Source organism: Corapipo altera, unplaced genomic scaffold, assembly GCF_003945725.1.
Source record: "Corapipo altera isolate COAL_440 unplaced genomic scaffold, ASM394572v1 22b, whole genome shotgun sequence".
Classification (NCBI taxonomy): domain Eukaryota; kingdom Metazoa; phylum Chordata; class Aves; order Passeriformes; family Pipridae; genus Corapipo; species Corapipo altera.
In genome coordinates, this window is record NW_020884876.1 from 7,466,296 (window position 1) to 7,494,192 (window position 27,897).

Below are 27,897 nucleotides of genomic sequence, written 5' to 3' on the forward strand. Positions count from 1 at the left end.
TTTATTATATAGTAATACTACCTGAATGTATTAATCACTTTACCTGCTTTTCAGAAACTGCCAGCTAGAGCTGTATATGACTTTAAAGCTCAGACTTCTAAGTAAGTACTAGACTTTTGTTCATTTAAGAATTCACGATTCAAGCAAACTCTTTCTGGAACTTGTAGCAGCTTAACTGCTGTTTAAGCCAGTTTCAACAGCAAATGCCATGCAAATGATGACCCTGCTTGCACAGATAGTCCCTGCATTAGCAAACTGTGTGAGAAGTTGCATCGTAATAAAAGTGTCTTAAATTATTATATCCTCCATTGTATCTGTTTGAACACATGAATGGCTGTGCATCTTCAGCCTTCTAGAGCACAGGTCCTGAGGGTCACCCACTGAATGCTTTTCATTTGTTGTGAATTCTATTAAGGTTACACAAGGTAAAGTGCTTACAATACTGACACAGATAATGGGGTTATAAAAATTCTGTATAATGCTTCAACACCTTCCTGTCTGTCTTAACATACATAGGCTCTCTGCAGGATGTAAGAAGTCCCATACCAAGACAACAGTGGTCCATAAGAAAGACAAGATCAGGAACCACTAATTTAGGATATGAGAGTGTTGAAGTAGAGTGCCCGTATTTCATTCCTGCTGTTGTTCCAATGATCCAGGGCATTTAAACAATATTCAGATATGGCCCAACATTGACACTAGAATTACATTAGCTGTGTCTGGGAGAAAACTCAGAACCTGAATTATCCAAACAGCAGCTTAGCTGTTGAAAAACCAAATGGATGATGCAGCAAAGATCTCCCAGGCCAGGATCTGAAAATATTTTTAGTGATTTCAATTATTCCCCTTTTTTGTTATTCAACATCAAACAGACTCTGAATATGAGAAATGGTGAGAGCATGATCCTGTGTTCTTCAGGCTTCTGAATAGCTGTCTTGAAAGAAAAATGTGTAGAGCAGAAGCTCACCATGCTCTGCTATGAAAAGGTAGTGATAGGCCATAGAGACATGGGATATCATGGCTGGGCTTCGCGAATGAAGATTTGGGAAGGCTCTATCCACGTCTGTTACAGGCACATTGGTGACTTATGAAGCCAATACGAGACAGACATGTCCGATTGCAAAAGGCACAGCAGAAAGACTCCTTAGATGGTAGACATGGGATATACTTTCTGGTTTTCCCTACTGATTTCATAAAGAACATCCCTCTGATGCCTGTCATAAAAGCAATACTTAAACAGGTGATCCAAAAGACATCATACTTGCATGCAGACGCTATACTAAGTGCTCTGGTAGTAACTAGCAATACTTCCTTGGAATCAAAGTGTAAAACAGGCCTGTATAACTTACAGATACTAAATGTAAAGCTATAAATGTGAATCACTTGATTTTATATGGTATGATCAACTGGTAAATGATCACAGCCATGATACTTTTTCTTCAAATGTTTGTTACATTCTGTTTCAGTTCCAAACTGTAAAGATCTCAGGAACTATGCAGGTAGAAGAATTAAATGTAAAGCTATAAACATCTGATATAAATAAATTTGTTACAGAGAGCTGTCCTTTAAGAAAGGAGATACTGTCTATATCCTCAGGAAAATTGATCAAAACTGGTATGAGGGTGAGCACCATGGAAGAGTTGGAATATTCCCTATTTCTTATGTTGAGGTTTGTTTTCTGTTTTAATTCCTTTAATTAATTTGGGTAATAAGTCCACAAACCACATGAAAATGATAAAAATCTGTGGGTTTTCTTTTTCCTTAGAAACTTTCTCCTCCAGAAAAAGCACAGCCTGCCAGGCCACCTCCCCCTGCACAGATTGGAGAGATTGGAGAAGCTGTTGCCAAATACAATTTCAGTGCAGACACAAATGTGGAGTTATCACTTAGAAAGGTACAGTTTAGAACTATCTTCCATCAAAACACCATGAAAGTGTCTACTGCTATACCAAATCAATACTGTGCTTTGGTGCACTCAGCATTCATAATTTGCCATGCACAAAGCAATGTCATGGTAAGAGACTACTAACATAATAGCTTGTTGGCTAGCAGTCTTTCTCAGCTACCTGAAAATAGCATAAATATGTTGTGCATGTAAATTGGATTGTGGTAGATTAGCATATGCAATCATCTGTTAACTGCCCACGTAAATATCAAGTTTTCTCCTTAGTTATCTATTCCTTTTTTTTAATAATTATTCCTAGCTGTCACTATTATTATGAATCTAGAATAAATAGAAAATTACAGAAGATAAAAGATACAGAAAAAAGGCTCAGAGATTTTTTTGTGAATGTATCAGTTCTTGCAAATATTTCTTTTAATAACAGTCTGCTTTTTATAACATTTTATTGCCATTCCTATGCACATCCTGGTAGTTATACTGTATTGCACATAAGCAAAATAACTGTTTAATTTCTGAAGTTTGTGAGACACTGGAATATCACCACTATAGAGAAACTTTATTATTGCAGATATTAAATACTCACGTGTAAGTAGTATGTACTTCTTATCTACTGGGAAGTTCTGCCTCATACATTTGGGTTTTTTAAAGAATTAGAGTTCATAAAAGCTTTTCAGTGGTTTATTTTTCTTTTGAAATAAAAGTAAGAATATGGTTAGCTGTTGCTGACCTAGAGCTTAATCCAGCATTACTGAAAATAATTAGTGTTTTTTACACATTAGAAATTAGTAAATGTCAAAGAGGTCTAAAAAACAATCGGGAATTGGAACTTAGAGAAATTATGGGTTGAGGGTAATTTAGTGATTTATTTCTTTTTGAAATTACCTTCCATGTTTATTGTGGTGGTCATAATCTTGACAGCCAAACCTGTTTTTTTTTTAAAAAGTGAACTTGCACTGGTTTTCTTTTGTTCTATCTCACTAAAGATAGTTTTAGTGAATTCCACCTATCAGCTACAGAAACAAATTTAAAGAAACCCAAAAGAATGCAAAATTAATAGGGAAGGATTTGTTACGAAAAGGCACGTGATAAAAAGCACATCATGTGAAACAAAGAAGGGGGTAGCTCATGAAGTTTCACTACAGAGAAAGATTGAGTAGAAAGTTGATGTTTTCCATTTCAATTGCTGAGCTTTCTAAAACCAGTAACTGAGCCACTGCCCAGGAAAAGCCCTTCTTTCTCTAATATTTCCCATGGACTCATTTTTTAGCTTTCTACCTCCACTTATTTCAGTTTTACTGATAACAGAGCGCTTGTATGGGTTTTATTGTTTAACTTTTATCACTTGGAAGGAAAAATGGACATAACAGTCACTGTTACCTATTATAGTTAGGGTGTTAGCTGGTAGTTTTGTCAGGAATTAAAATAGGTTATGCTCCAAAGAAAAGTGTTAATGTTATTCTCCCAACCAAGAGTAGGAGACTACATGAGATTCCCCTATGATAAAAGAATAGCGTTTTAGTCCGTGACTAGCCCCTCATTTTGCTGGAATTTTGCTGGTAGTTTTATACGTGGTTATTATAAATGGGAGTAGAAATGTGGAAATGGAGATGATGCTCAAGACTGATGGGAAACTGCACTGCAGGGAAAATGATACTATGCATTAAAATAATACCTGCTATTCACAAAATATACTTACAGTGTATGTGCTGATAACTCATTTTCATAATGCGTTTCAGGGAGACAGAGTAATTCTTCTCAAGCGAGTTGATCAAAACTGGTATGAAGGTAAAATACCAGGAACCAACAGACAAGGCATCTTCCCTGTTTCCTATGTAGAAGTCATCAAAAAGAATGCATCAAAAAGTGTTGATGACTATCCTGATCCTCCGATCCCCCAAAGCTATTCTAGTGACAGAATACACCATTTAAGTTCAACTAAGGTAAGGATTTCTTTTCTTTGCTCTCACCCCTAGAGTGGGTTTAAAAGGACTTGTAATTTTTTTTTAATACAATACATAACTTAGGCATTAAACATAGTATATTTTCTTTCCTGCATAGGTAGAATTGCATTACTATCTTATTAATAAAGTATTTTATTAGCCAAGTGTGTGTCTTACATTCTGCCATGATTTATGGTCTTTTCTTCATTAGCTATTATGTTACTGAGAGTAGGGCTAGGCAAAATTTAGGAAGAAAAATCAAGTCAACAGAAAAAATTTATTTGGGAATCTTAGCAAGAATTTGAGCATTAAGTATATATCTGGTAGACTTTTCCTAGTGCAGTGTGAAGACATTCCCATAAAACAGCTGTACTAAAAGCCTACGGTCACATAAGCATGCAGGACACAGCTTGCCAAGATCAGTTCTGTGCCTTTCAAAGTCAAAAAAATTATTAGTGATTCTGTACTAAAACCTTCCTCCTTTCACCATTTACAGTCAACAAGGAGGCTGTTGTTACATTCTTTGAGGTGGGACAACAGTGACAGTATTGTTTCATTTAGGAGTAAGGTGATTGTCATCACATTGTCAATGAATTTGGATTCAGACCTTTAAAGCTTTAATTTTTCACACCAAATGTGTGTCATAGGTTCTGAATTGTTTTCCTTCCTAGTCTAGATAACCACCACAAGTTGTACTGCAGAATGTTGCAGAGAGATTCCTGTGTTACTGTTTGTCATTCACTTGTGAGATTTCACAGTCACCTGTGCAGGGAGCATAACATCTTTGGCAGTGACAGAAACTAAGACAGTTTCTGCATACAAACCGTGATTAGCATTAACATAGTATTGATGATTTTGAAAGCTCAAGATGGAAAATTTTCTAAATCTTCCTCTTTACCTTTGTTCTTTATCTCTTCAGCATTGGACAGTGGGTTTTGTGTGTAATTATAAACATCTTATCCTGCTATTAATCTCTGTTTCAGTTGATTTTGTCCCCTTTTCTACTTTCCTATATTTGAATACTGGCGCTCATTTACATGCTTCAACTTTGAAATAAGTTCCACACTTATTTACAACTTTGGGGTTGTAAAAAGCTACCAGAAATGTCATTTATAGGCAACAGTGGCCTCTGAAAATATTGCTTATGACTAAACAATATTAGCTGGTTTGGGACAGTTGCTAGAACAGGTCTCTTCTGGTTTTCCAGAACATCTCACAACAGAGAACTAGATCCTCTCTCTTCCTTTCCAACAAAACTGCTGAAGTACCATAAAATTCTGTACCTGCCAGCTGAGGTATTGATAAGCTAGGGCCCCTTATTGTTATAGGAACCCAGAGGTACCTGAGGGCAAATCGAGAGTAGGAGGCAGCTTAGGTGCTCCATATTCCGGAGATGTCTCTCTGTGTTCAGAGGTGCTTCTCCCCGTTTTCTATGGAGCAGGCTTGTCTCTAAGGTGTCCTGCAGCTAAAGCTGGTGTTTGTGTAACCCACATAACCCTTGTTGAGCACAGGTGATGCTTTAGAGCATTTATATCCATATTACAAAACCATACTGCCACTATTATTTAGTTATTACTAAATTAGTTCTGTACGGGACTAAGTTGGAAGAAGCCTTTCTTGTAACATGCCATCATTGGGTTCTAGCAGAAGTTTAAAAAAAACCTCCAAGCTTCTACTGAAACTCTTAGACAGACATCTTGTTTCTGAATTAAACTGTATTCAGAAATGGCAATACCATATAATAAGACATGTTGTTCCTGACTACCTAGAAGAACTACAGGAGCCCTGAAGGTGTTCTAGAGTTCACTACACTTACTGATACCACTTTTGCTATTCCTTTGGAGTTTCTTACCACATATCACTAGATTGCTAGAGCAATTGCACTAAAGTTCTCTGGCCTAATGGCAATAAAATAAATAAGCAATACAAGTCAGGAGCAAGTTTTGCTGTCCTTGGCTTTGCCTGGTCCATCTGTATCTTTAGACCTAGTGCAGCTTGTAGCCATGGGAAACTAAAAAATCGCAATGTCTCTTGTGCATTATTATTGACCTTAATACCATGTTAGAGGCTCTTGTTTGAGAGGAAAGATGAGGTAAAGAGACTGAGTATTGCTTGTAACAGCCTAGCTCTGTTTTAGCAGGCTGTGTTGTATCAGTCTATACTGTTTACTTTGTTACAGAAGACTCTGTAACAAAGGTTGTCTGACTATAAAATAAAGCTATTTGCCTCAAGAAAACTCAAGCAGAAGGTAAGTAAATTAACCTTCCTATTCTGCCACATTAATTTAGACTTTTGAAATAGCACATTAATACTTAAAGTCTCCAGTAGTGCAGATAACTTGGAGATTACATCTAATTATTCTGGATAGTTGTAACAATGAGATCAAAATATTTTTCACTCAGTTTTAATTTTGAGGGTTAATAGTAACAAAAATGCATTTTCAGTATTTACTGAAGCAATGGATATCTACTGATGCTGTGTACGTATGACTCACCAGTCTCTCATTCTTAGAAAAGGACGTTTCTTTTACCAGAAGGATACTTCAATCAATATTGTGTAAAGATACTCAAAATATACTGCTGCATACTGTGCTGTCACTATTTTAAAAGCATTGTTGACTGCCTACATTCAGTTTGAATTGAATGTACCTTTCACAAATGTTAATGTCATTTTTCAACTAAGGTTACTTTTGAAAAAAATGCATTGTAGCTGTTCATGCCTTAATAAAAGTATGCAATATATTAAAGATGTTTCTTAAACATTTACCTGGAAGTATTAAGAAAAAGTAGAAGTATTAAATTTGAATAATTGGAAATCACCTCAGTTTTTATACTTTAAAATAAATACTTAATGACACCTGAAATGTACTTCTGCAAGTGCTATTCTCAAAATAATAGTAATAGTTCAGGGAAAATTTTGTTAATATTAATTGTATGATTTAATAACCTGTGACAGGCTCACTAACAGAGCACCATAAATAACATAACTTTAGCAGATCAAATGCAAGTTGCCTTCATGAATGTAATGATTCAGTTCTGTCTTAATGCCTGACATTTATGCCTCAAGCCAAAACCTGATACAGTTTCATGTTTCAAATGTCTTTCCTGCTGTTCTGATTCATGTAGTAGTGATTTCAGACACCCATGGTCACTGAAATTGTACCCTGTAATCCAGATGATCACACAGACATTTTTCTTTTTCAGTTTACATATATCCTAATTCTCTGTCATACTATTTATTTGAGTTCCCATGTTGTTCTTATTTTTGAAGTTGCCTTCCCAAGCACTGTCCCCACTTTCCAGACAACTTTCCTCCTCTTGGTCACACACTGATCAAAAGATTCTCCAGGCTGCCACTAGTGACTTGTTTTCAAGGACTGTTGGTGTTTCGCCTTCAAGCACATGCAACTTAACTTCTCCATCAGTTCCAGACAGTTTTCTTTGTGACTTAGAAGAACTCAATTCTTTGGCATTGTCAGCTTCTCAAACTGTAGCAATATCCCCAGGTAATAGCATTCACCAAGTTAAGGATGGTCATGTTATTCCAAATACAGAAGTGTCTCTCAGCTCTTCTACAGCTCTTCCTCTGTCCTTTCTTGTATCTGCCTCTGTATCATCTTCAGCCAGCTCATCTCATGACATAGCATATAAGCATGTCAGCAACAATACCAAATCAGGAAAAGATAAAGACTTGAGAGGTATAATTGACCCTTTAGTTATTGAAGTACCTAGAGACTTGTTAGATACTACAAGAGAAGGTGAACCTGTTGGTGCTATCCGTAACATCCCTTCACCATATGAAGGTGGTTCCATGTCCAGAGTGCTAGCTACAAATGCTGAAAATGAAGAGGAAATCTTTACTGCAGATCTGTCACTTAATGTAGAGGATCAGTCAAAGCCTCAAGAATCAGATTTCTACGAAGGAGAACAAGACACAACAGAAGAACTGACAAGACTCTATATAGAGGAGGATCTGGATCTGGTACATGACAGTTTAGAATTCCCAGTAGCAAGTGGAGGAGGCTCTATGGATTATTATGAAGGATACAATTCACCAAATATTGATAAGGTATTTTAATTTCTGAAATACCTGGGTTCTCTATTCAGATAACTTAGTATAAATATTCTCTGCCTTTTCTTATATTTACATGTTTGTATTGTGCACAGGCACAGCTTTATGCAATTGCATTCGATAAAATTTGAGCTCTGAGCAACGTGGTCTGGTGGAAGATGTCTCGGCCCATGGCAGGGAGGTTGGAACTAGACACTAAGGTCCCTTTGAACCCAAACCATTCTATGATTAAAAATTGTCAGTGTTAAGGGATAGTCCCTTCTCAGAAGCAAGCATATGCACTGCTGTAAATTCTGTAGTGTATCAGTTGTGCTGGTCCTTCTGTCCTTGTTGGTTGCCATTGAGCTTCTGATGTAAAAAGCCAGTGAACAGTTTTCCTCACTGTCCCATTACATGCTGCCCCTTTTGAGCCAGAAGCCCCCAGTTCTCCAGAGGGAGGGACATGCCTCCTGCGGAGACCCTGCGGTTTGTGCTTCACATGTGTCACTTCACCAGCTGATATATTTATAGCAGGCTCTGTTACGAGAACATGACTAATAATAACGGATCAGATTATGTTTGGCAGTTAGACAAATGCTTCCTCCTGAAACCCTCCCCAGTTCCTCTCTGGGACAGCACATCACTGAACTATCCCAAATGTGTGCTGGCCATTAAATGCCACAATACCGCTATTTGTGTGGTTTCTAGGCAAAGTTTTAGAACAGACTTTTTTTCTGTCCAGCACTTCAACAGACTGTTCAGGCAGTTGCTTTGGCTGTCAAGATGCAAATCAGATGCTTAAGACAGTATGTTTTTGGCCAAGTGTAAAACTAGTTAATTAGAAAGATTTTGCAGGCTACCTCTACCCTTATTTGACCTGAAAAACACAGGAGAAAAATGTAAGAATAGAGATGAAATCCATGGCCACAAATGGCAACATTTTTGTGATTTCTGAGAAAAGAAATCTCTTCCAGAAATGTAGACTGACTAATAATAAAATTAGCATGACATTTGTGATTGTTCAGATTAGTTACATGTCTCCTTATTGAGCATTTGACATCCTTTACAGCTGGTTTTATAGCACAACTTCTCATTTTTCTTAAACATTTAAGCCAGCTCTACTTTTTGTGGGAACATCAGAAGACTCTGATTCTCCTTTCAACCTTTCTTCTAATCTTCCACTTCACTCTGCCAAGGCACCTACTTTCCACTCCGTTCCTACAACATACCTGTCTGTTGCTTCCCTCCCACCTCCCCTCCTCTCTAAACCGTTACATCAGCAGGAGAAAGACTCACCACAGTTAAAGGTAACTGCACCTCTTGATTATGGATTGTTGCAAATCTTCATGTATATTAAATAACTGCAAGGCTAACACCGAGTTTGATCTTTTCAGATGTACTGTTTTGTTTACTAATATTAAATAACATAACACATGGAGTATTAAAATAAGCCTTCTTCAAATGAAACAAGGTAAAACTGTAACTATTATGATACAATGAAATGGCTTAAGGAGATACCACTGACAGGGAAGCAGAAAGCTTCAACTCAATTTCCAGTCAATACCAGGACAACAGATTAACTCATTTAATTGAACGGAACAGAATTGTATTCAAGTATGCAGAAACTAGGTAACATTTGTGTTTGTGTTTTCAATTTCAAGCCAATGCCTGGAAGAACAGTCATAAATTTCACAGGAAAGCATCACTGCAGAGTCATGTTCTAAATACCAATTCTGTTAGTCAAGGACTGGACAAAGATTATTCCCTCTTCAGGATTACAGCTTGTATCAGCATTGCAGCTCTGTGGCAGAAATATGAAAACTGAAGAGTTGCTCTAGGTAGACAAAGTTAATTTCCAGTGCTGACTTCCAGGGAATTCATTTGCTCATGAAAAGGGGAAAACGTCATGCAAAAAGAAACTATCCTAGAAGGCTGATCATTACATCTGTGCCAGAAATCCTGCCTTTTTTTTCTTTTTTTTTACTCTGTCCTGTCTTACAACGTGTATTCACAGAAAACACAGACATAATGGACTTAAGGAAATCTTAAGATCCACCAGATCTGTTGGGATTTTTTGGATATAGGAGAGACATAAGGCTTCTTTCCTGGGCATGAATCTGTCATGGGCTTAGGTACATTCCGCCTCAAATAAAAAGTAAAACAGAATACTGCACTTGTTTTTGCAACTTTTAATAATTTATCAGTTGGCGCAGTGCTTTTGATGCTTTTGCTTAGCCTAAGGAGCAAAATTCAGAAAATTTCTCACCTACACTGAAATTCTTTTTAGGTGACCCTCATATTCTTTGCTCTTGTTTGAGCAAGGTATGTTAATCCCATCTGAAAATGAACAGAAGGAATATCTGATTTGAGAGTTAAAATATCTGCCCCAGGGAACCTCCTAGGCAGTGTATTGCTCTTAAATGGACAAGGCAGGAGGCAAGACATTAATTAACCAAGGGGGATGATTCCATCTTACAGACACAAGAGCCCGAGTACCCAGAAGAACGGAAGGTCTGGGGTCTTGTTAGAGAGTTCTCAGCCTTAATTATTGTTTTCAAACCATTTCAAATCTGGATTTTTTTTTAAATCTCAGGAACAGATTCCTTTATAAACTTAATCAGTATATACTTACCTATTTGAAAATCTTCAAAATTATTAGATGCACTCTTACCAATGACAGATTTTTTTGTACAGTATTTCTAAAATGAGATAAATCTTTTCCTCCTGCTTAGTTGCCAGGCTGGGCTTGAGAAGACAGGACAGTTCCTATCCTCTTCTCTTTATGCATGTTGCCCATCATTAAGGTCTGCTCTCTACTGACACAGCAGAAAGAACATGAGATATTTTGAGGACTCAAATTTCATAAGTGAAGGGAGGTTCTTCAGAGAGTTCTTGAAGCTGTATACTGATACTTTTGTAATTTTTGTTGATGTAAAAATGCATACGTATACATACATATATGTGTGTACATAAATATATTTGGAATGTGGCTCAAATCTAAAGCATGACCAGGGATTTGGACAGTGGAATACAAGGAGCTATGGGTGGGAAATGTCACTTTGCACCATGTTGGTGGGAGGGTGTCCTCCAAAAGAAGAATTCTGAAAACATGTCCCAAGGAGAAATGCTGACATTTTTCTAGCTCCTTGGTCTCTCTTGGTATCCTTTTTTGTTGTTGTTGTTGTTGTTGGTATTGTTATTCACCCCTCTCCTAAGAGGAGGCTGTTTTTCTATCTTGTCACACTCTACTGACAAACAGTCACAAATACCAGAGAAGAGGTTTTCAGTATCATCACTCCACTCCCCTCACGTTCCCCCCAGCTGACCCCTGCCCCTGAGAATTCACATTTGCTGAACACACACCCCTTAAGAACTGAATTCTGACAAATATTTTTCTGATTTATAGTGATGCTAACAAAACGAGGATATTTTCTTGAAGTACCTTCCACCAAGTATTTACTTGCTTTCTCCATGCAAATTTAAGGGAAGCGTTCTGTTTAACAGTAAGGAATTACAACATTTGTTGTATACTGTTGAGCTTTTCTGTGTTACCAACTGAGCTGTTTCAGGGGTACACATGGAGTAACTGTTACATGTAAGGGCATGTGCCAGAGCAGCAAAACTTGGAAAACAGATACAGTGACAACAATAGAAATACTGTGTACTAGTAGTACTTATTTCTACCTGTAACTCATTGCTTTTTGTTATCAAGAAAAGCATGTTGGATTTGCATGTATGAATGAAGGAACAAAAATCCCATGATGCTTCATTCTTAAACTCTCACTTGACACAGTTTTTGTGGTTCTTCTAGGCTAATTTAAAGAGAGAGAGATTTGTTATGGGTAAACCTCCTCGTAGCCCAGTGATGACTAAGAGATCCTGCAGCTCACCTGTAAGAGGTCACAGCTATTCACACAGGGTATGGTGCTGGATGCCCAGTGTGCAATAACAGCATTTCCATGGACAAGGAGCTCAGTGTCTAGCAGTATTTTGCTTTTGCCCAAGTGTCTCAGTACTATCAGTATGCTCTGTTTTCTTCCTGTTGTGCTTCTATGCTATGTCTGAGTAAAGGCAACAGGTCTGTGTGTGCCAAAACTCATTATATAAATCCATTAGTGTATTGTATCTCTGCGGTACTGCATGGTATTTCCAGTGCTACAAGATGTAAGAGATCAAAGCTCTTTATATTTAGTCTGGTTTTATTAAAATTACTCCTCTCTTTCAAAGCATTTCTAGTTTATTAAAATTACAGCTTCCAAGAGTCGAAAATTTATACTCATTGCATATATATGGACTGAATTCTTAGGTTTGAATCCATGTCCTTATTTTTCAAAACGCTTTTTTGCTGTGGTATGATGTTCACTCAATACTGTTCTCTTTATCCAAGCAGTGTCATTCCAGCCTTTTATACCCTTTAACCTTTCCCTTCCTATCTGTAACATAACTGTAACATTTTTACCTAGTTAGAAAGTCAGGTTGTTTAGAGTTTGCATGGACTTTCCTCAAAAAGGTGATCTGTACTATGGAAAGGAAAAAAAAAAACCTCACACAACCTAAAATTTTGTGAGAATGAGAATTTATGGATTATATTTTACTTTCATTTTAGGACTGAATTATTCTTTGCATTGGTTTCTTAACATATGGCTCTTAAAGCAGTTAATAGGATGAGCTGTTTTCCACACTGTTCCTGCTGATTTTAGGTGATCATCTTTCTGGTGGCTCCCTTTTTAAAATTTGAATTTTAGTTTAACATATGTAGGATTGTGTAACTTTCAAAGCTTGGCTTTTTGGCAAGCCTATGTTTACTACCAGGTATGAAGGGATAGTACTTTCCTCATCAATGAAGAAAGACAGTTCAATCACAGATAGGAAGGCCAGGATTCTTGTAGTAGTGGACCAACACCATCTCACAGAAAGTCCAACTAGGAGTGAGATCCATAAAAAAGGGATTAAGCCCTATATTAATTTTGCATGTTCCTCCAGATTAATGACATGTAACCAGTATGTTAAGAGAAGTGTATTGGTCAATGCGTAATGTATTTATTACTTTAATTCCAAGACTACAAGAGCACAAATCATGCACCTAATTTGCATGCTCAGGAATGTACAGAACTATTATATGCAAGAGCGTATTAATCATGCATGAAAATCAGGGATACAACTGGGGACCATTGACTTGATTGCACATTTAATGTTTTTGGGATTAGATGCTGCAGTATTTTCCAGGAAACAGGATATTCTAGTAAACTGAGGATTAGTTGAAAACTAGAAACAGTCTTTGCAACAGTCCCCTATCTAGCTAATGTAACTGCATATGGGAATGAGAGCTTAGGGAAAGAAAACAGGAGAAAGCTTCTGGGTGTCGGCTGGGGTATTATTGTGGAATGTATTCAAATAGCGAGTGAGCTCCAAGGTCCCCCTCTTCAGACATAACTTCACCCTATTTTCACAAGATTGTAATCTTGTCAAAGTTTTCTCAGTGGCAATAACATACAGTTGAAAATCTTTAGTCACCTTGATTTTTATTATCTGTTTCTGCAGTAGTTAATTCATTTTATGAAGTATATGGAGAAAAAGAAGATAATACTGACCTACCCAGTTTCTTCCTGTCTTGGTATTATATTCAAAGCATTGTATCATTTTTAGCATTCTTTAGGATATTGACTTTCATTTTAGGAAAAATCCTTAACCTTAGTTGAGTTCTTTTGCATCTCTGACTATCTGTGGCAGTCAGCTCAGTTACAGACCTGATGAAAGATAGCAGAAAGTAAGGTCAGATTCCAGTCTAAATACAAAGCATTCTGCCAAATGGACTGTTTTCTTCTTGTTTGATGAGCCAACCATTGAAAGAGGTTTACTAAGAACTGTTTAATTTACAATCTTTACTGTTGGATTCTTTGGTAAAAATTGCACAACTTTTTGTACACCAGCAGAGGAGAGTTACATGAAGAAGAGAAGACAGTAAAGCGTATAGAAAATTCTTTTTTTTTACTTTGAAAACCTCTTTCCCACTTAGCATTCAATAATACAAATTAAAAGTCTGTAATCCTCCTGCTTGCATCTTTAGGAACCTTTTAAAAGTTACATTCCATAGACTGTAAAGATAAAGTGTAGACTGTTCACAATACTTTCTGCCTGTACACATACAAACTGATGAAAAGAAATTTAACTTCTTTAATGTCTTCTGGAGATGTTGAAAGGGAAAAGGGAGAAAAACAAACAAACAAAAACCAAACTACATAGAGTGTTCTTCTATTCAGTTTCTTTTATCAGACTCTGGGCTGTTTACTGCTGCCTTCTCTCATTGAAGACTCTATCATCTTCAAGAGTGAACTGAAATAAGCAAATCAAGAGAGAATCATGGGGCAATAAGACAAATTCCATGGCTTAAAGATCGGGTTACAGTTTGCTCAATTCATGAAAGAAAGTGCTATGAAAAATATTTGATATCCACACTTCTAAAACAGATATGGTTCCCAGACTTGTCTCTACATCATGACCTTAAGGCATCCTCAGTCATCAGCAAATCTGATCCCCGCTCACATCAAGAGCTTTCCCAAGCACCTGCTCCTGTGTTGTTTCTGGCCCCAGCCAGATTCTGATCAGTATAAGTCAATGACTTTCTGAGCAGGATATGGTTTCTGTAGGAGGTTTATATTTTTCATTTCCATTGCATCCAGATTTATTGAATATTAGTGGTGGGTAATGCTCCATTAAGAAGGGACATAGTTCCTTTCATAAAGCTTTGCACTGGAAATACAAACTACTTTTTCTGCTGAAGTAAAAGTGTTAATTGTTATTTTCACACAATTAAATGTGTTTTTTTTTTTGTTCTTCGACTCCCAACAGCCTGCATGGCTTGAGATGAAACAGAAGTAATTAAAGCATAGCATGTTATGCCTGCCAAGTTAGTACTCTGTGTGTGTGTAATGTAAATTGGTATGGTTTTTCTCTATCAATATTCTGGATTTTGCCATTAAGTATAGGAGATTTTCTTACTTCACGCAAAGAATGTACGATGTTCAGCCATTGCATCTGATTTTTCTAATGTTATTTCTGTTTCACAGTGAAGAGGCTGAAGGGTTCTATTCCAACTTTATACTGTACTATAAATAGAATGGACTGATAAAGTTCACAGTTTGTTTAGTTATTATTATGGCCTCCAAAAATCAGATCTTTAAACCTACCAAGATTTAGTTGTTTGTCATGTCTCTTAGGAATTTATTGGAGGGGGAACAGAATGGGCCGTTGTTTTACACAAGGTAGAATATGAACTCTTGAGCAACTGTGTGTCACACCTCTATCCAATTATTTGGACCTTAAACTGCAAATCTTTATTACATTTCAAATCATTTCATTTCAGCCACAGCGCCCTGTGCTTTCTCATGAAAACATACACAGTGGGGGGGAACCGTAAGTATACTTATTGTCTATTAAACCAAAACCTAGCATTTAAGCAATAGCCAGAACATCATCAGATAATTTGTTAACTTGCCAAGTACAATTATGAAGAGATTTCAGAGATTATTTACAGAAAAATGCATGAGGTAGGAAGATATCGAAGAAGGTCTCAGAGGGCAAAGCCTTAATTGTTTAATTTACATCAAATGCAGACAGACATGACAATTTACAGTTTCCCATCATCTATACTTAAAAGGAGTAATAATTTTGTAAAAGTAAAATTTGACTCTTCTTTATTCTCTCCATTTTTACATCTCAGCAGAATGACAGTTTAAGATTTAACATTGATTCAACTCATCTGCTTTACTGACTTGAAGCAAATTATTCAGAAACAGTTCTGGATGTGAATAGAGAAAAAAAAACCTCAATATGTTGATCACAGGAACACAGGCTCACACTTTTTGGTGTGATTTATAAGTGCAATTCAAATATGAGATACAGGAAAGTGTTTCTGAAAACTGAAGAACCTAGATCTCAAGTCTTATTTTCATAAACAGTTTAAATGCTTGGGATACTTCAGTGCTGACTGTTAAAATGCAAGTTCAGTGCAAGATTGTTTCAAGATATTTTTTTTTCCTCAAGTCTTGCATTTGGGTCCTGTTTCGAGGATCATTGAAACCAGGAGCCATTCTTCCTCTAGCATCAGAGCACTTCAGCATATGCTGAAGTTAGATAATTTCTCAGAAATGTAGCTAAGGCGTAACATCTAAAAATATTTTGAAGTTTACCTATTAGTCACTTGAAGACAGAAGAGAGTGGCAAAAAGTTACCAAACAGCTATGCCACAGATAATACATAATTAAAATAGGATGTTTTAGTTTTAATCTCACTGAAACTACAAGCTCCTGTTGGTATTGTTGAGCACACTGAAGCACCTAACTCAGTTTTGTAAGCAATAATTTTCTATTTCATTTTGTTAGATATTGTTTAAGTAGTTCATGACTGAAGTTATTTATTCCTAAAATTAAAAATAGAAATATATTTCAATTGCCAACCAACCATTCTTTGCTTTGAATATGTATTCTGTCAGTGTTGTTAATGACAGTAGAGTTTTCATACTTAAGAAAGTCTTAGATTAGCACAGAGAGAATGAAGTTAATACACTGGAGTTATTAAAATGGATTATCTGGAAATTACTAAGATTCAATTTCAAAAGTACAAAGAGTGCTAATTGGGACATCCTCGTTACTGTACTTGAGTAAGTAATTGTCTTGAATCCTATTCATGATACATTACATCTGCAACCGCTGTCCCCTTGAAAGCTGCATTTAATAATTTTTTGGAGTATCATAATAGCTCTGCTTTCCTGGAATGATGATAAGCATAATAGAAACTGTTATTGCCACTTAGGTTTTTGCACAGACTGTTGGTACTCCTGCTGCACAAATTACCAGAGGTAACTGCTTAAACAACCAGTTTTGTTCCATTTTGTTAGTGGGATTAAAATATAAAAATAGACTTTTCAGACTTGGGGAGATAACTGCCAGTCACAAGATATTAAGTTAAAATCTTTATTTTCTTGGAACAGTATCTTCATTTTTTGTCCAAAGCAGCAATGTGAAAAATAAGTGTAGTTTAGTCAAGACTATCATTAAACTAAACCTAGCACCACTCTATATGTAGGATTTTCAAGTTGGACTTTCAGGAACATCAATTTTTTACTAAAATAAACATCTCATTTAAGCCATGAAAACTGCTGGAATGATACAGAGCTAAATGAAATACTCAGTACCAACACATCAACTGGCAAGCTGTTTTGTTTTTATTGGGGAAGTGTAATGGCATTAAGGTTTAAAACTCAGTGAACTGTTGTTAAGAGGGAAGGAATGGATATGATTACGTTTTGCTTCAGTATTTTGAAATTAAAACTATTTCCTTTGTACAATTTCTGCAGTTGTACCCTGCTTCTTTATATGCAGTCACTCGTATGTGGGGCACAGTTGCTTACAAAAAAAAAGCAGATTCTGACTCTGCAGGACTCAGGGGCTTATGCAGCAATCTTTCTGTGGGCTATCAGCCCACGTGCCTTCAGTTCCCCCTAGTGAGAGTTTATTGCCATTCTTTCAATTCAAAAAACCTCAATTAAAAGCTGTCAAGGAATCTCACACCTCTTTCCATTTATCCACTAACATCTGCAAACTGCAGCTCCTGGCCAGGGGTGAAGACACAGGTCGGTGTCTGAATACCATTTAAGTTTCCATGCATTTGTCCCCTGATTTGATTCAAACCTCTTTAACCAGGGAACCAGGTTACCCCTGTATGTTTCCAAATAGCGATTATGCTCCACCTTCTCCATAGAGGAGGGCACCTCTTTTATATCAGAGCAAAGGCTTGCCACACCACTTGCAGCTGAGGAGCTCAGGGAGGTCCCTCAGTTACAATGACAGTGTGTGTGAACTGCTGTCCTGGGCACCCTCCTCCACAGACACCTCACTTATGCTGTTGGTACTTGCTTCAGAGAGCTTAAGTTTCAGATGCTGATCATGGAGGGTTACAGTGCCAATACGTCTGTAGGCTCCCCTCCCGTAGTCCTCAGTTTAGGTGACTCAACTATAAAATAATGCTAAAAAAATACATCTATTTTCAAAGCCACTGGTCGAGGAGCAAAACCAGTCTTTAGTGTCAGATCTTTCCAATGAAGTTTTTTTTAATTTACTGTAAATTCTTAACTCTCAAATCCATCAAGCAAAATAAATCCTTTTCCCGTCTATTAGCAAGAAGTGTTACTTGTTAATGTTTAAGCCAGCTCCTTTACTTCAGCAAAGGTGCAAGGAACTCTTACTTCTTTTTAAAATGCATCATTTGTCCTATTTAAGGTTTCAGGCTCTATATAACTATACTCCTAGGAATGAAGATGAATTGGAGCTCAGAGAGGGAGATGTCATTGATGTGATGGAAAAATGTGATGATGGATGGTTTGTGGGTATGTTTTAATTTGGTTGCTTTTTTTCTTTTTTTCCCCCCCTAACCTTTGCTACCCTCTTTGTTTAGTGTCTTTTAAACAACTAAATTTTTGTTATTCAGTGTAATAAACCTAAACCTGGCTTTATCAGGAGAAATCCCAACCAAAATCCACTGAAATTAGTGGGTGATTTTGTCCTTTCATCTTTTGAAGTTGGTGGACACAAATTGACACGTCTGCAGTTTGTTGTACAGCATTGTTGTCATTTGTGACACAAAATGGCCTATGTATTACTGTTCTCCTCATAAAGACCAGGTAATTTAAATCTTACTCACATGAATACATCTAAAGAATTGACTACTTGTGAGAACCAAGCATTACTGAACAAAGATTTCATAACCAGGCCTAGATAAAGTAGCTTAATCATTTCATAAACGCTCATATACATGTAGCTAACTTAATCATCTCACTAGTCCTTTGCATTTAAAAAAATTCAAATTATTTAAATAGACTTGATGTTGTTGAAATTAAATTATTTCTGTGTACCAAGAATTTTAGAACAGCTTTTAATCAAGACCTAACGATTTAATCAAATATGCCTCTTCATTTGCTTGTCACTTCCTGCATTTATACTTGGTTAAAACTCACAACTCACAAATTAAATTAAAAATATTTTTTTGAAGTTATAATATAAGAAACTGTAGATATTTCTGTTTGTGCAATATTAAACATAAAAATTTTAAGGCCATGCTTACATAGTGAATTTCTGTTGTTATTCCCATCTTTCATTTATTGCTTCTAATTTCAGGAACCTCGAGAAGAACCAAATTCTTTGGTACTTTCCCTGGAAACTATGTCAAGAGGCTGTGAAATTTTTTTTTCTACTTATTTATGCTGCATCTCTGCAACACATCTGCATAAAGCTGCTAGAAAACATGCTACGCTGGCCTTCTGTTTTCTTGCTTGCAGTCTCAAATAGAGGCCATCTAGTTCATCCTCATCCCATCCCACCCGCCAAACCGTTCCAGCAGTATTACAGCAACGACCACAGAGTGAATAACTAAGCTTTTCTGAGACAAGAAGAATCATTTCAGCATTTAAACACTCCCTGCTTTAAAGTCTTTTTATGTGAAACACAATAGGAAAAGCCTGATGACAGGTACACAGAGGAATTGCCATGGGGGGTGGGAGGAAGGGGCGAAAAACTATGCTTGGTTAGAACATTTGTGGTACTACCGTGAAGTCTGGTGGGATTTTTTCAGCATGCATGTAATACAGGGGAAAGTTGCTGTTTACTATTTTTTAAAAAATTGTTTGAGTTTCCACATTCTTACTAGCTTGGCAGCATTTTTTGCTTCCACTTGCTGTATCACGGGTTTGCCTATTGTACTGGTTTACAATGTATGACAAACTATAATATAGATTGTTTGCCTGCACTTGTATGCTGTAACATATGCACAGTGATTGTAAAATCTCAAGCAAGCATAGTGAAAAATGGAAGAACTGCAAGTGTTCTGAACGGGTGCAATGGTATTGGCTAAATCTTTTTTTTTCCCCCTAACAAACCTGTAGTGTTTTCTGTTAAAAGGTGAGAAGTGAAAAAGGCAATAAGACTTGGGAAAGAGGATTTAAGGAAGAGACAGACAGTGGTATAAGCATAGACAATAATAACCTGCTACTGATGTCTGATACTAAATGGTTGCAATCAAAATGTTGTGATAGTAAGCAACATGAAATGTGAGAGGTTAGTGTTTTTACATATCAGGAATTTTAATAAGCAGAAAGTAAACAGTGTTAGTGCAATGAGTTGTTGGGTTTGGGGTTTTTTTCCTAACATAGCCACCTGAAAAATATTCACAAGTATCATGTACTGATTTACTTCACTATATTTGTATATATATATTAATGAAACCCAAGTTACACATTCTTTTTAGGAATTTAGACAGAAAAAAAAAAGTCACAAGTATTAAAACTGATACATTTTAGAGGTGTTTTTTTTCTTTTTTTTTCCTGAATGAAACAAAGTATTTGAAAACATACATTTTCCATAAGCAAAGGTAAGCATAAAATTAGCAAATAAAATTAAGGCACAGGATGATAATGGCTATGGCTTTATAAAAATAAAAATTCAGATTTGGTTTCTTCAGCACCTTATAGATGGCAAAAGCTTCTGCTGCATTTCTCATGGGTAAAGGATCGAAATTATCAAAATGTATGTAGTCTCTGTAGCATTTTGTACATATGTTTGCTTTTTTTGTACAGAGCCATTTGGTTGTTGATTTTTAAAAAGAATAAGTTCCTTATTTGATCTTTGCCCTCTTTACATACAGAACATTTCAATGCATTTTTCTTTTCTTGCTCTGTTTACCATAAGTACATCTGGATAGTGCAATTCTGTAAGATAGCATTTTATGCAAAATTTTATTAATTAAAATATGGTTTACCAGCCAAATCTAAATGTACATATGTCTTTATTACTGAGAAATGTCATTAAGACAAAGGTAAAGAAACATCTTTGTGCAGCATACCTTTATTATTGCAGATTTCATGGCAAAAGCTTTATATTCAAAGGCTTTCAATTTTAAACTAGATCTGCATGCAGCTTTGCTGTGAAATTAATACCTATCTTTGATGCCATTTATGATTGAAGACTTAAATATCTGTTGCCTGTGATATTTAAAAAGTACTGTTTCTACTCTGTATCTGATTTTAGAAAAATGCAGGTTTTTCATACCTGACTTTCAGGTAACTGACTTTGAATTCCTACAAGCAAAAGGTCTCTGTGTTTTTTTTTTCTTCAATAGACTTCTAATAAATTTTGCTTGGAGTACACAACTGTTTCCCCCATCATTTCTCAAAGTACATGTAATATATTACTTAAGTATTGCAAAGTGCTTAACTCTTCAAGTTTGTATGCAAATAGTTTCTTGTTGTATTTTTTTTTCACCCCACCATCAAGCATACACCAGTTATATATATGGGCAACTAGCATTGGCCTCAGGGCTCTCAGCTGGTCCACTTCTATGTCATTATCCCCAAGGCAACTTGAGTGCAAAAGCATCATTATGGACTGTCTACATGGAGTGTGATAATTTGAGATAATTCTTCTGTTGCCAGAACAACCCTTCACTCCAGAGGCACAAAGGTAAAATACACAATGGTAACCCATTATGTTAAACTCATTATGCCTGGTGAAAGTTCCCACATCCTAATCCTTCAACAAAAGCAAAACAAGAACTCCCATGTAAAGTGACAGCATAGGAACAAGATTTAAGGAAAACACTGATATTGGGGGAACATCTTACACTTGGAATATCCGTCTGTCAAGGAACAATTGTCAAAAAAAAAGCTCAACAAGAGGCAAAATATGCAAGCAGCAGCTTCTAGGGATTGGGGGGGGGGAGGAATGGTGGTGTGGTGTTGTTTGGGTTTTGTTGGGTTTTTTTTTCACTGACTGGTAACACAGTTACTGCCAGTGCCTCAGAGTAGCTCTTTGGTCCTGCTTCACCACGCCACACTGGCTGCCATTGCCAGGCCGTCCCCTCCAAAATGCTGTGTGTGGTGTGTTTCTACCACTGATGAATCCAGTACAACAGCAACCTGCATTTGGACAGGAATAACCCATTTCCTTGAGTCCAATTCATGCTCAGTTTTGTCTTTACGATTGCTGAGCTGGAAAATGGAAAACAGGCAACACCTCTAAATAAATTGTAAGCGTGTAGCTGAAAGTGGGACTGCTGTTAAAACTCCAGCAGGAACTCCTTCGTCAGTATAAGAAGCGTCAATGTTGAGAGCGCTTTCAATCTGGACGAGTCCTAATTTAGTATCATTGAAGTAAATGTGTTCTTCCTATGCTAAGTTTGCTTAAAGTCACCACATGCATCTCCTCTTGCAGCCTGACAAGCAAATACAGGAATACACAATCAAATGTGTGGTTTGTCCTTTCTGTTTGCTGGGTGACCCAGCATGGGCTTCAGGACACCACTGAAGTACTGCTTTGTGCCAATACCTGTGAGAATTGTCAGAAATAGGAAGTACTGTGCTTTAATAGCCTTTTTTCTATAAAAACTAGCCTAATAACACCTGCTGGTTAATGTAGTCTCACTAATATAAATAAATTCTGGGTAGTTAAGGGTCTGAGTGTTTAAGGGGTAAAATAGAATCCTCTGCTAATTGCAAAAAGTGGATCAAAAAAGCAAAAATATAGACCATTGCAGTGAAAATAGCAAGTCATTGACACTTAAGGAAAAGAATGCAGTCAATGTTTAAATCAAAAAGTAGAGAAATATTTAAGTTATATCCATACAAACCAAATATATTCAATTCTACTGTGTCTGCTGAAATCCCAACTACACTATTTAAGGAACAAACTGAAGGATTTTTGAGTTTCCTTGTATAGGCCCTTATAAACTCATGAAGGAGACCCTACAGGACTACGTGGTGCTTTGTCCTTAAGGCCAGAGGAAGAGAGACCTGGGGAATTAGAGGCCACCCAGTTTAATATTTAGGAAGAGACCAGAATAAATGAATTAAAAGTCTCAGATATTCACAGATTTTTTTTGAAAATTAGAGATCAAACCAATTTCCTTTTCTCTTGTCAGCCCACATAGCCTGCATCTTAATTTCTATTAGGATTCTTTTTTTTAATGCTATGACTTAGCAGCTGTGCTAGCAGCCTAAGAAAAGTCAGTGCCAGTCCAATAAAATCAAGTCTGTTACAGAGTTGTGCTATATGACAGATGAATAGGTAACAAAACCACAGCATCCCTACGTCTCAGTGCCTACTCTGCAGTGAGCTGTGTATTTGCTGTTGAGGTAAAGGCTTCTTAAAACAAGAAAGCCCATAACATACCAACGAGCCAGGGAGACTAATGCATGAGCAGTTCAGGGTAGTGAGGTAGTATGTCTCAAACTAAGCAAAGGGTCACCCGAGCGGGTCTCACATTCTGTCACCCACAGAAGCAAAGCATGTTGTCATTCTGCAATGTCTGGCATTTACTAGTTGCCTTTTAAATGCTGATATACAGAACCAGGACAGGAACACGAGGTGCTTCCTGTGCATTTGAAAAAGCAGTGCGTGAGCCCATGGGGAAGCTGGAAACATGAAGTCAGTAGCTCTAGAAGGACCTTAGGTCATTGCTAAGTATAATCCCTTACAGCATTAATAGTTACATGGTGAAATCCTGCCTTCGCTCCAGTTAACAGCAAACTCCTTTGAAGTCAACAGATCCCACAGTAGTGCTAATAGTTTCTGTGTTAGCTTGAAACTAAAGTTGCACAAGAGAGAAGCCCTGAGCCAACTGAATGTTCAGTTTGGGTTGGTTTTGTTATATTGAAAAGTATGAGTGCAGGCAGAGAGCAGAAACTACTTCTTTAACTGCTCTCATGACAGAGCAGAGCAGATAGTTCCATTCTCTAGTACCTAACTGGCGAGTGCTGGTTGGTTACACTGTGCACCTGCACCTGGGACTCCCAGCTCCTGTTTCATTTGCATCAATGCAAATCCCATATGTAATGTATTAAGAATTATGCCTTTGAGTATTTAACTTCTGTTTCCTCAGGGGTCAAAAAGGAGCAAAGTTTTGTGGTAAGAGACTATTTTACATTTCCAGAAAGTAGAAAGCATTCTCACTAAAATAGCTTTAATGCCTATAACAACTATCCTATAGCAATTTTTTTAAGCAGCCTTTGTATAGTGACATCACAGTTAATTACAGATCAGGAGCACAGAGGGTTCCGCTACAGCAGGATGACATTACATCACAAGTGACACCAGGGTAGGGGAGGGAAGTGTTGACTGACAACCAGAAATGCGTTGCTAGGTTTATCCTCAGTACAGACACTCACATCTCAACAATTTATCTTTCCTGCTGCCAACACAAATAACAAACTTGGAAGCCATTATTTCATCACCCCCATAAACGAATAGCAAAGTAATCCTCCTACATTTTCCATTCATCAGATAAATCAGTAAACCACTTTAAAAACATCCCAAGAATAATGTAATTATTTATTTCTACCAGTGAAGAATTACCAGAGAGTTACACACAGTGACTCTTTATACTCCCCTCAGAAAAGGAGGGGATTCGCCTTTCTGTCACGAGCCACTGTTTCCCTTTGCAAGAGGGTCCTGTATTCATGTGTGTCCACTTTAGGTGCAGAGCTCTAGCTCCAAGTGACTGGAACACTAGTTTGTTATTTAAATAGCAATACTTTTTGGCTGTCTTACATTAAAATAAAATGGAGTAGTTTTATTTCAAGACTTTCTACAAGTGCCACTTAAGAACCAAAGATATAGACTGCTATATTAAAATAATCAAACCTTCACAGTCACTCACATCGAGATTTTTTTTCTCAACACTGTGCTAAGCATACAACTGGAACCAACACTGCAGATGGGGAACACTGAAGAGATTGAACATGTCATTCTAAGTGGGTCATCACACTGCTTCTGTCGCTGTGATTTGCTAGATAAACCCCAAGCATGCAATGACCCAACTCATGCTTCCCCGGGTTGATACTTCAAACTGTAATGTGAAACATGTACAAATACCAGCTGGTTTAATACCCACCAGAGGCTTTCCTTACACTACCACAATTTCATCTGTTATAGATAGGGATTTTTTTCACACGTAACTAGAAGTATTTGAACAGGTGAGAATGAACCCCTCCCTCCTTACACCATAAAAGAAGACAAATTAATGTGCCCAATATGTCTGGGGTAGTAAAGAGCAATACTTATGCCATGGAAGAGTTCAAGAAACTATTTATAGATTCACTTAGTCTGCTCCTACAGCCAATTCTAAGGTACAAGACACAAAGCAGCACTACACACCATCTGAAGCAGAAAGTATGAAAGCCATATGCCATCAAAACCACAGGGAATCATCTAGGACACATATAAAAACTTGCTTCTAGCCACCAATCCATACTTATGTTCTCAAGCAAGCATACTGCTACAGAGGGATGCATAATTTTTTTACCTACCATTTAAGTCAAAAGGAGTTTTAAAGAAGAGTGGTCAGAGAAAGAAATTGAGCCAAACTTATGTCAGCATCAGATAATAATTTCTGATCGTCACAGCTTTAATTACAAAACTGCTGGTATTTAAACTGTTACAGAAAACTGACTTTTCAGTTGCATACATCACTGATAAATTCCATGCACAGCATCCTGAAATTACTGCTAGCTGTCTAAACTTTTTTCTTTTTTTGCAGCATACGCTTTCTTTGTTTATCTGTTTCATTTCAGGGACACAAACAGTGCAGGCTTTGAGACAGGAATCTTCAAGACAGAAAGCCTTGTGCTGAGAGATCCTTGATCCTTTAAGGTCTTAACCATTGCTTTAGTGCAGGGGGAAAAAACTCCACTAGATTAAAATAAATTATGTCACTTATAAACACACATTATAGGCACATCCTGTACCTCAGATACAGAAATAGCAGATGTTTCAACCACGTCCTCTCAAAAAAAAAAAAAATCAAAAAACTCAAACCAAAAAAAAAAAAAAAAAAAAAAAAAAAAAAACACCAAACCACCCAAACACCTAAACCAGAGAGGTGAGGTGGTTACTAGAGGAAAAAGAGGGGAGACATTTGGGATGTCAGAGGCAGACAAGACCAGGGATAGCTGTTTCAGACCCCGGGAAAAGGATACCTGGCCTATTTTGTGGAGTCAACCTTGTCAACCTTCTTCCTCTGTCACACACATCCTGTGCTTCCACAAATGATAACTCCCCAGGAAAGCCTTAGAAAAGCAACTATTGCAGACCGGACTAGGAAAAGAGTAAGATCAACAGGGGAAGATACAAACATCTATGGCAAGCCTGACAGAAGTCAAGTAATTTCTGAAATCCTCCAAGCTGTATGGGCCTCCTAATGCCCTCCCTGAAGGGCGACCTATCCTACTTTTCCCTCCTGTTCTACCACCTTCTCTCCCTGTCAGCCCCAGAGGCAAACAAGCAAGAAAGGAAAAAAAACCACCAGCCTTCAGGGAGACTTATTTTGCATTTCTGAATGGCTTTTAGTTTTCAGCTTTTTTGGTGTTTGGTTTGTTGGGCGTTTTTTGGCTGGAGAGAGCTGGTAGTAAGGATTGTAAGCAAGACAGTTTCCAGGTCTTTATTTCCAGCGATATTTCATTAGGAGAATTTACTTACATTTCAAAACATTACCTGTAAATACCATGATTTACCTGTCTTCACCTTCTAGAGTGAGGATTACCCTTTGAAAAGCCGTGGAGGAATTACACTCAAATTCTGGCCTGGATTTCTACAATACCAGCAAACTTCAAAAGCAAAAATTCTCAGCTACATTATGAATTATATTAACTCCCCACATTCTGGATTATAGCAATAGGGGATGCAGGAATACCAGTTTTAAGACTAGATATGCATATCTGACAGTTGTCACATCTACCATTTCAGATCCACTAATTACATGTTGATAAAATGTGAAGTTTGCCCTAGTTAAGCTTTTGCTGGTTTTGTCCCTGCTGCACTTTATCCTTTCTCATGATACAGCCACTCTTTGTAAATGTTTTCTTAATCTTGTGCACTTACCCCAACATTCACTGAACAAAAGCAAGCAAAAACTCTAATGAGGACAAAGTGTGAAACACATAATTATTTGCTTCCATTTGGTATTTTCTTTTGCTGTTAAGAAACTAATTCATGGACTTGGACAAGCCACCAGTGTCCTTTCAACAAGCAGAAAGAAATCAAAATTTTAATGCAGAAATACTTACAGTATGAGCTACATTTAAGCCTTATGCCTGAGTAACTACAGTGTGTGTCAGGACCAAGGATCCAGCTTTGTGGCTGTCTACATTCTGAAGCTGCTAATCTCTGGCTCAGGGCCCACCTTATACTTAAAACAGAATACAATATTTGTCTTTCAGCTGTTGCTGTTTGTCATTACCCAATAAACATGGCTAACTCTTCCATAGCAACTGCTGTTAAAATGCTAAACCCCAGCCATAAGGTGAAAGAAAAATAGATGTTGAACACAGTACTTTATGGAATGTAAGACAACAATTGTATATTTAAAAAAATTCTGATACCTGTTTTTAAAAGAAAATTACTCAGGAGGCTTAGCACTTGAACTACGAAGTGACTGTGGCCTTACATGTGATCTCACATGTGATCTCCTCATTTGTTTGTGTATGAAGTCTCATCTCTTGGGAACCACAAAATAGGTCAAGGTATTGATCTAAAAGTTTGACACATGCTTTGAAGAAACACTTGACTGCTCTGTATTTAGAAAAAAGAATCCATGGATTCTTTCAGGCTTAAGGCAGAATGACCTTTTTTTTGTTTTCCCTTCCTTCTAAGCTTCCCAGATAGAGGTCTTGGGTCAGTAGACTGATATGGAAAAATTGTAAATACTTATTACTAAAGATATCTTTCTCTCACACGCACAAATGCACACAAGCTCACAGTGTTTGATGGAAAATCCTGTTAACTACAGTGATACAGGATGAACCACCATGGACCATAGTCCAAATCCTTACAGTCTTCTGTTGCCTACATCCCTCCAAAAACCTGTAGCAAGCCCAAGGGAAACACCAGACACATTCTCAACAGCATTCACACTGTTGGAGTACAGCTGCATATAAGCACTTTGCTCTGCTCTCTTATATCCGAG

The 27,897-nt window shown here is 37.1% G+C and overlaps 1 protein-coding gene and 1 long non-coding RNA gene across 20 annotated transcripts in view; one reads left to right on the forward strand and one right to left on the reverse strand.

Annotated features, from left to right (window-relative positions):
- Positions 1-21,088, forward strand: part of SORBS2 (sorbin and SH3 domain containing 2) — a 154,907-nt gene extending 133,819 nt beyond the window's left edge. For 11 of the 19 annotated variants that reach the window (XM_027636306.1, XM_027636307.1, XM_027636314.1 and 8 more), the window contains 7 exons: positions 55-101; positions 1,555-1,669; positions 1,766-1,894; positions 3,640-3,843; positions 15,257-15,306; positions 18,171-18,277; positions 19,065-21,088. In XM_027636306.1, coding sequence (XP_027492107.1) covers positions 55-101; positions 1,555-1,669; positions 1,766-1,894; positions 3,640-3,843; positions 15,257-15,306; positions 18,171-18,277; positions 19,065-19,126 — 714 coding nt within the window. In that variant the 3' untranslated portion in view covers positions 19,127-21,088. Of the gene's footprint in view, positions 1-54; positions 102-1,554; positions 1,670-1,765; positions 1,895-3,639; positions 3,844-7,113; positions 7,912-9,005; positions 9,201-11,704; positions 11,813-15,256; positions 15,307-18,170; positions 18,278-19,064 lie in introns of all 19 variants that reach the window. The other 8 variants (XM_027636304.1, XM_027636312.1, XM_027636318.1 and 5 more) reach the window with 4 other exon arrangements.
- Positions 2,881-27,486, reverse strand: LOC113943917. The gene is made up of 4 exons (XR_003526503.1): positions 26,999-27,486; positions 13,485-13,640; positions 3,600-3,731; positions 2,881-2,913 (listed from the first exon to the last, which is right to left on the reverse strand). It is a non-coding gene; the product is annotated as an uncharacterized LOC113943917 (long non-coding RNA).
- Between the last annotated feature and the right edge of the window lie 411 nt (positions 27,487-27,897).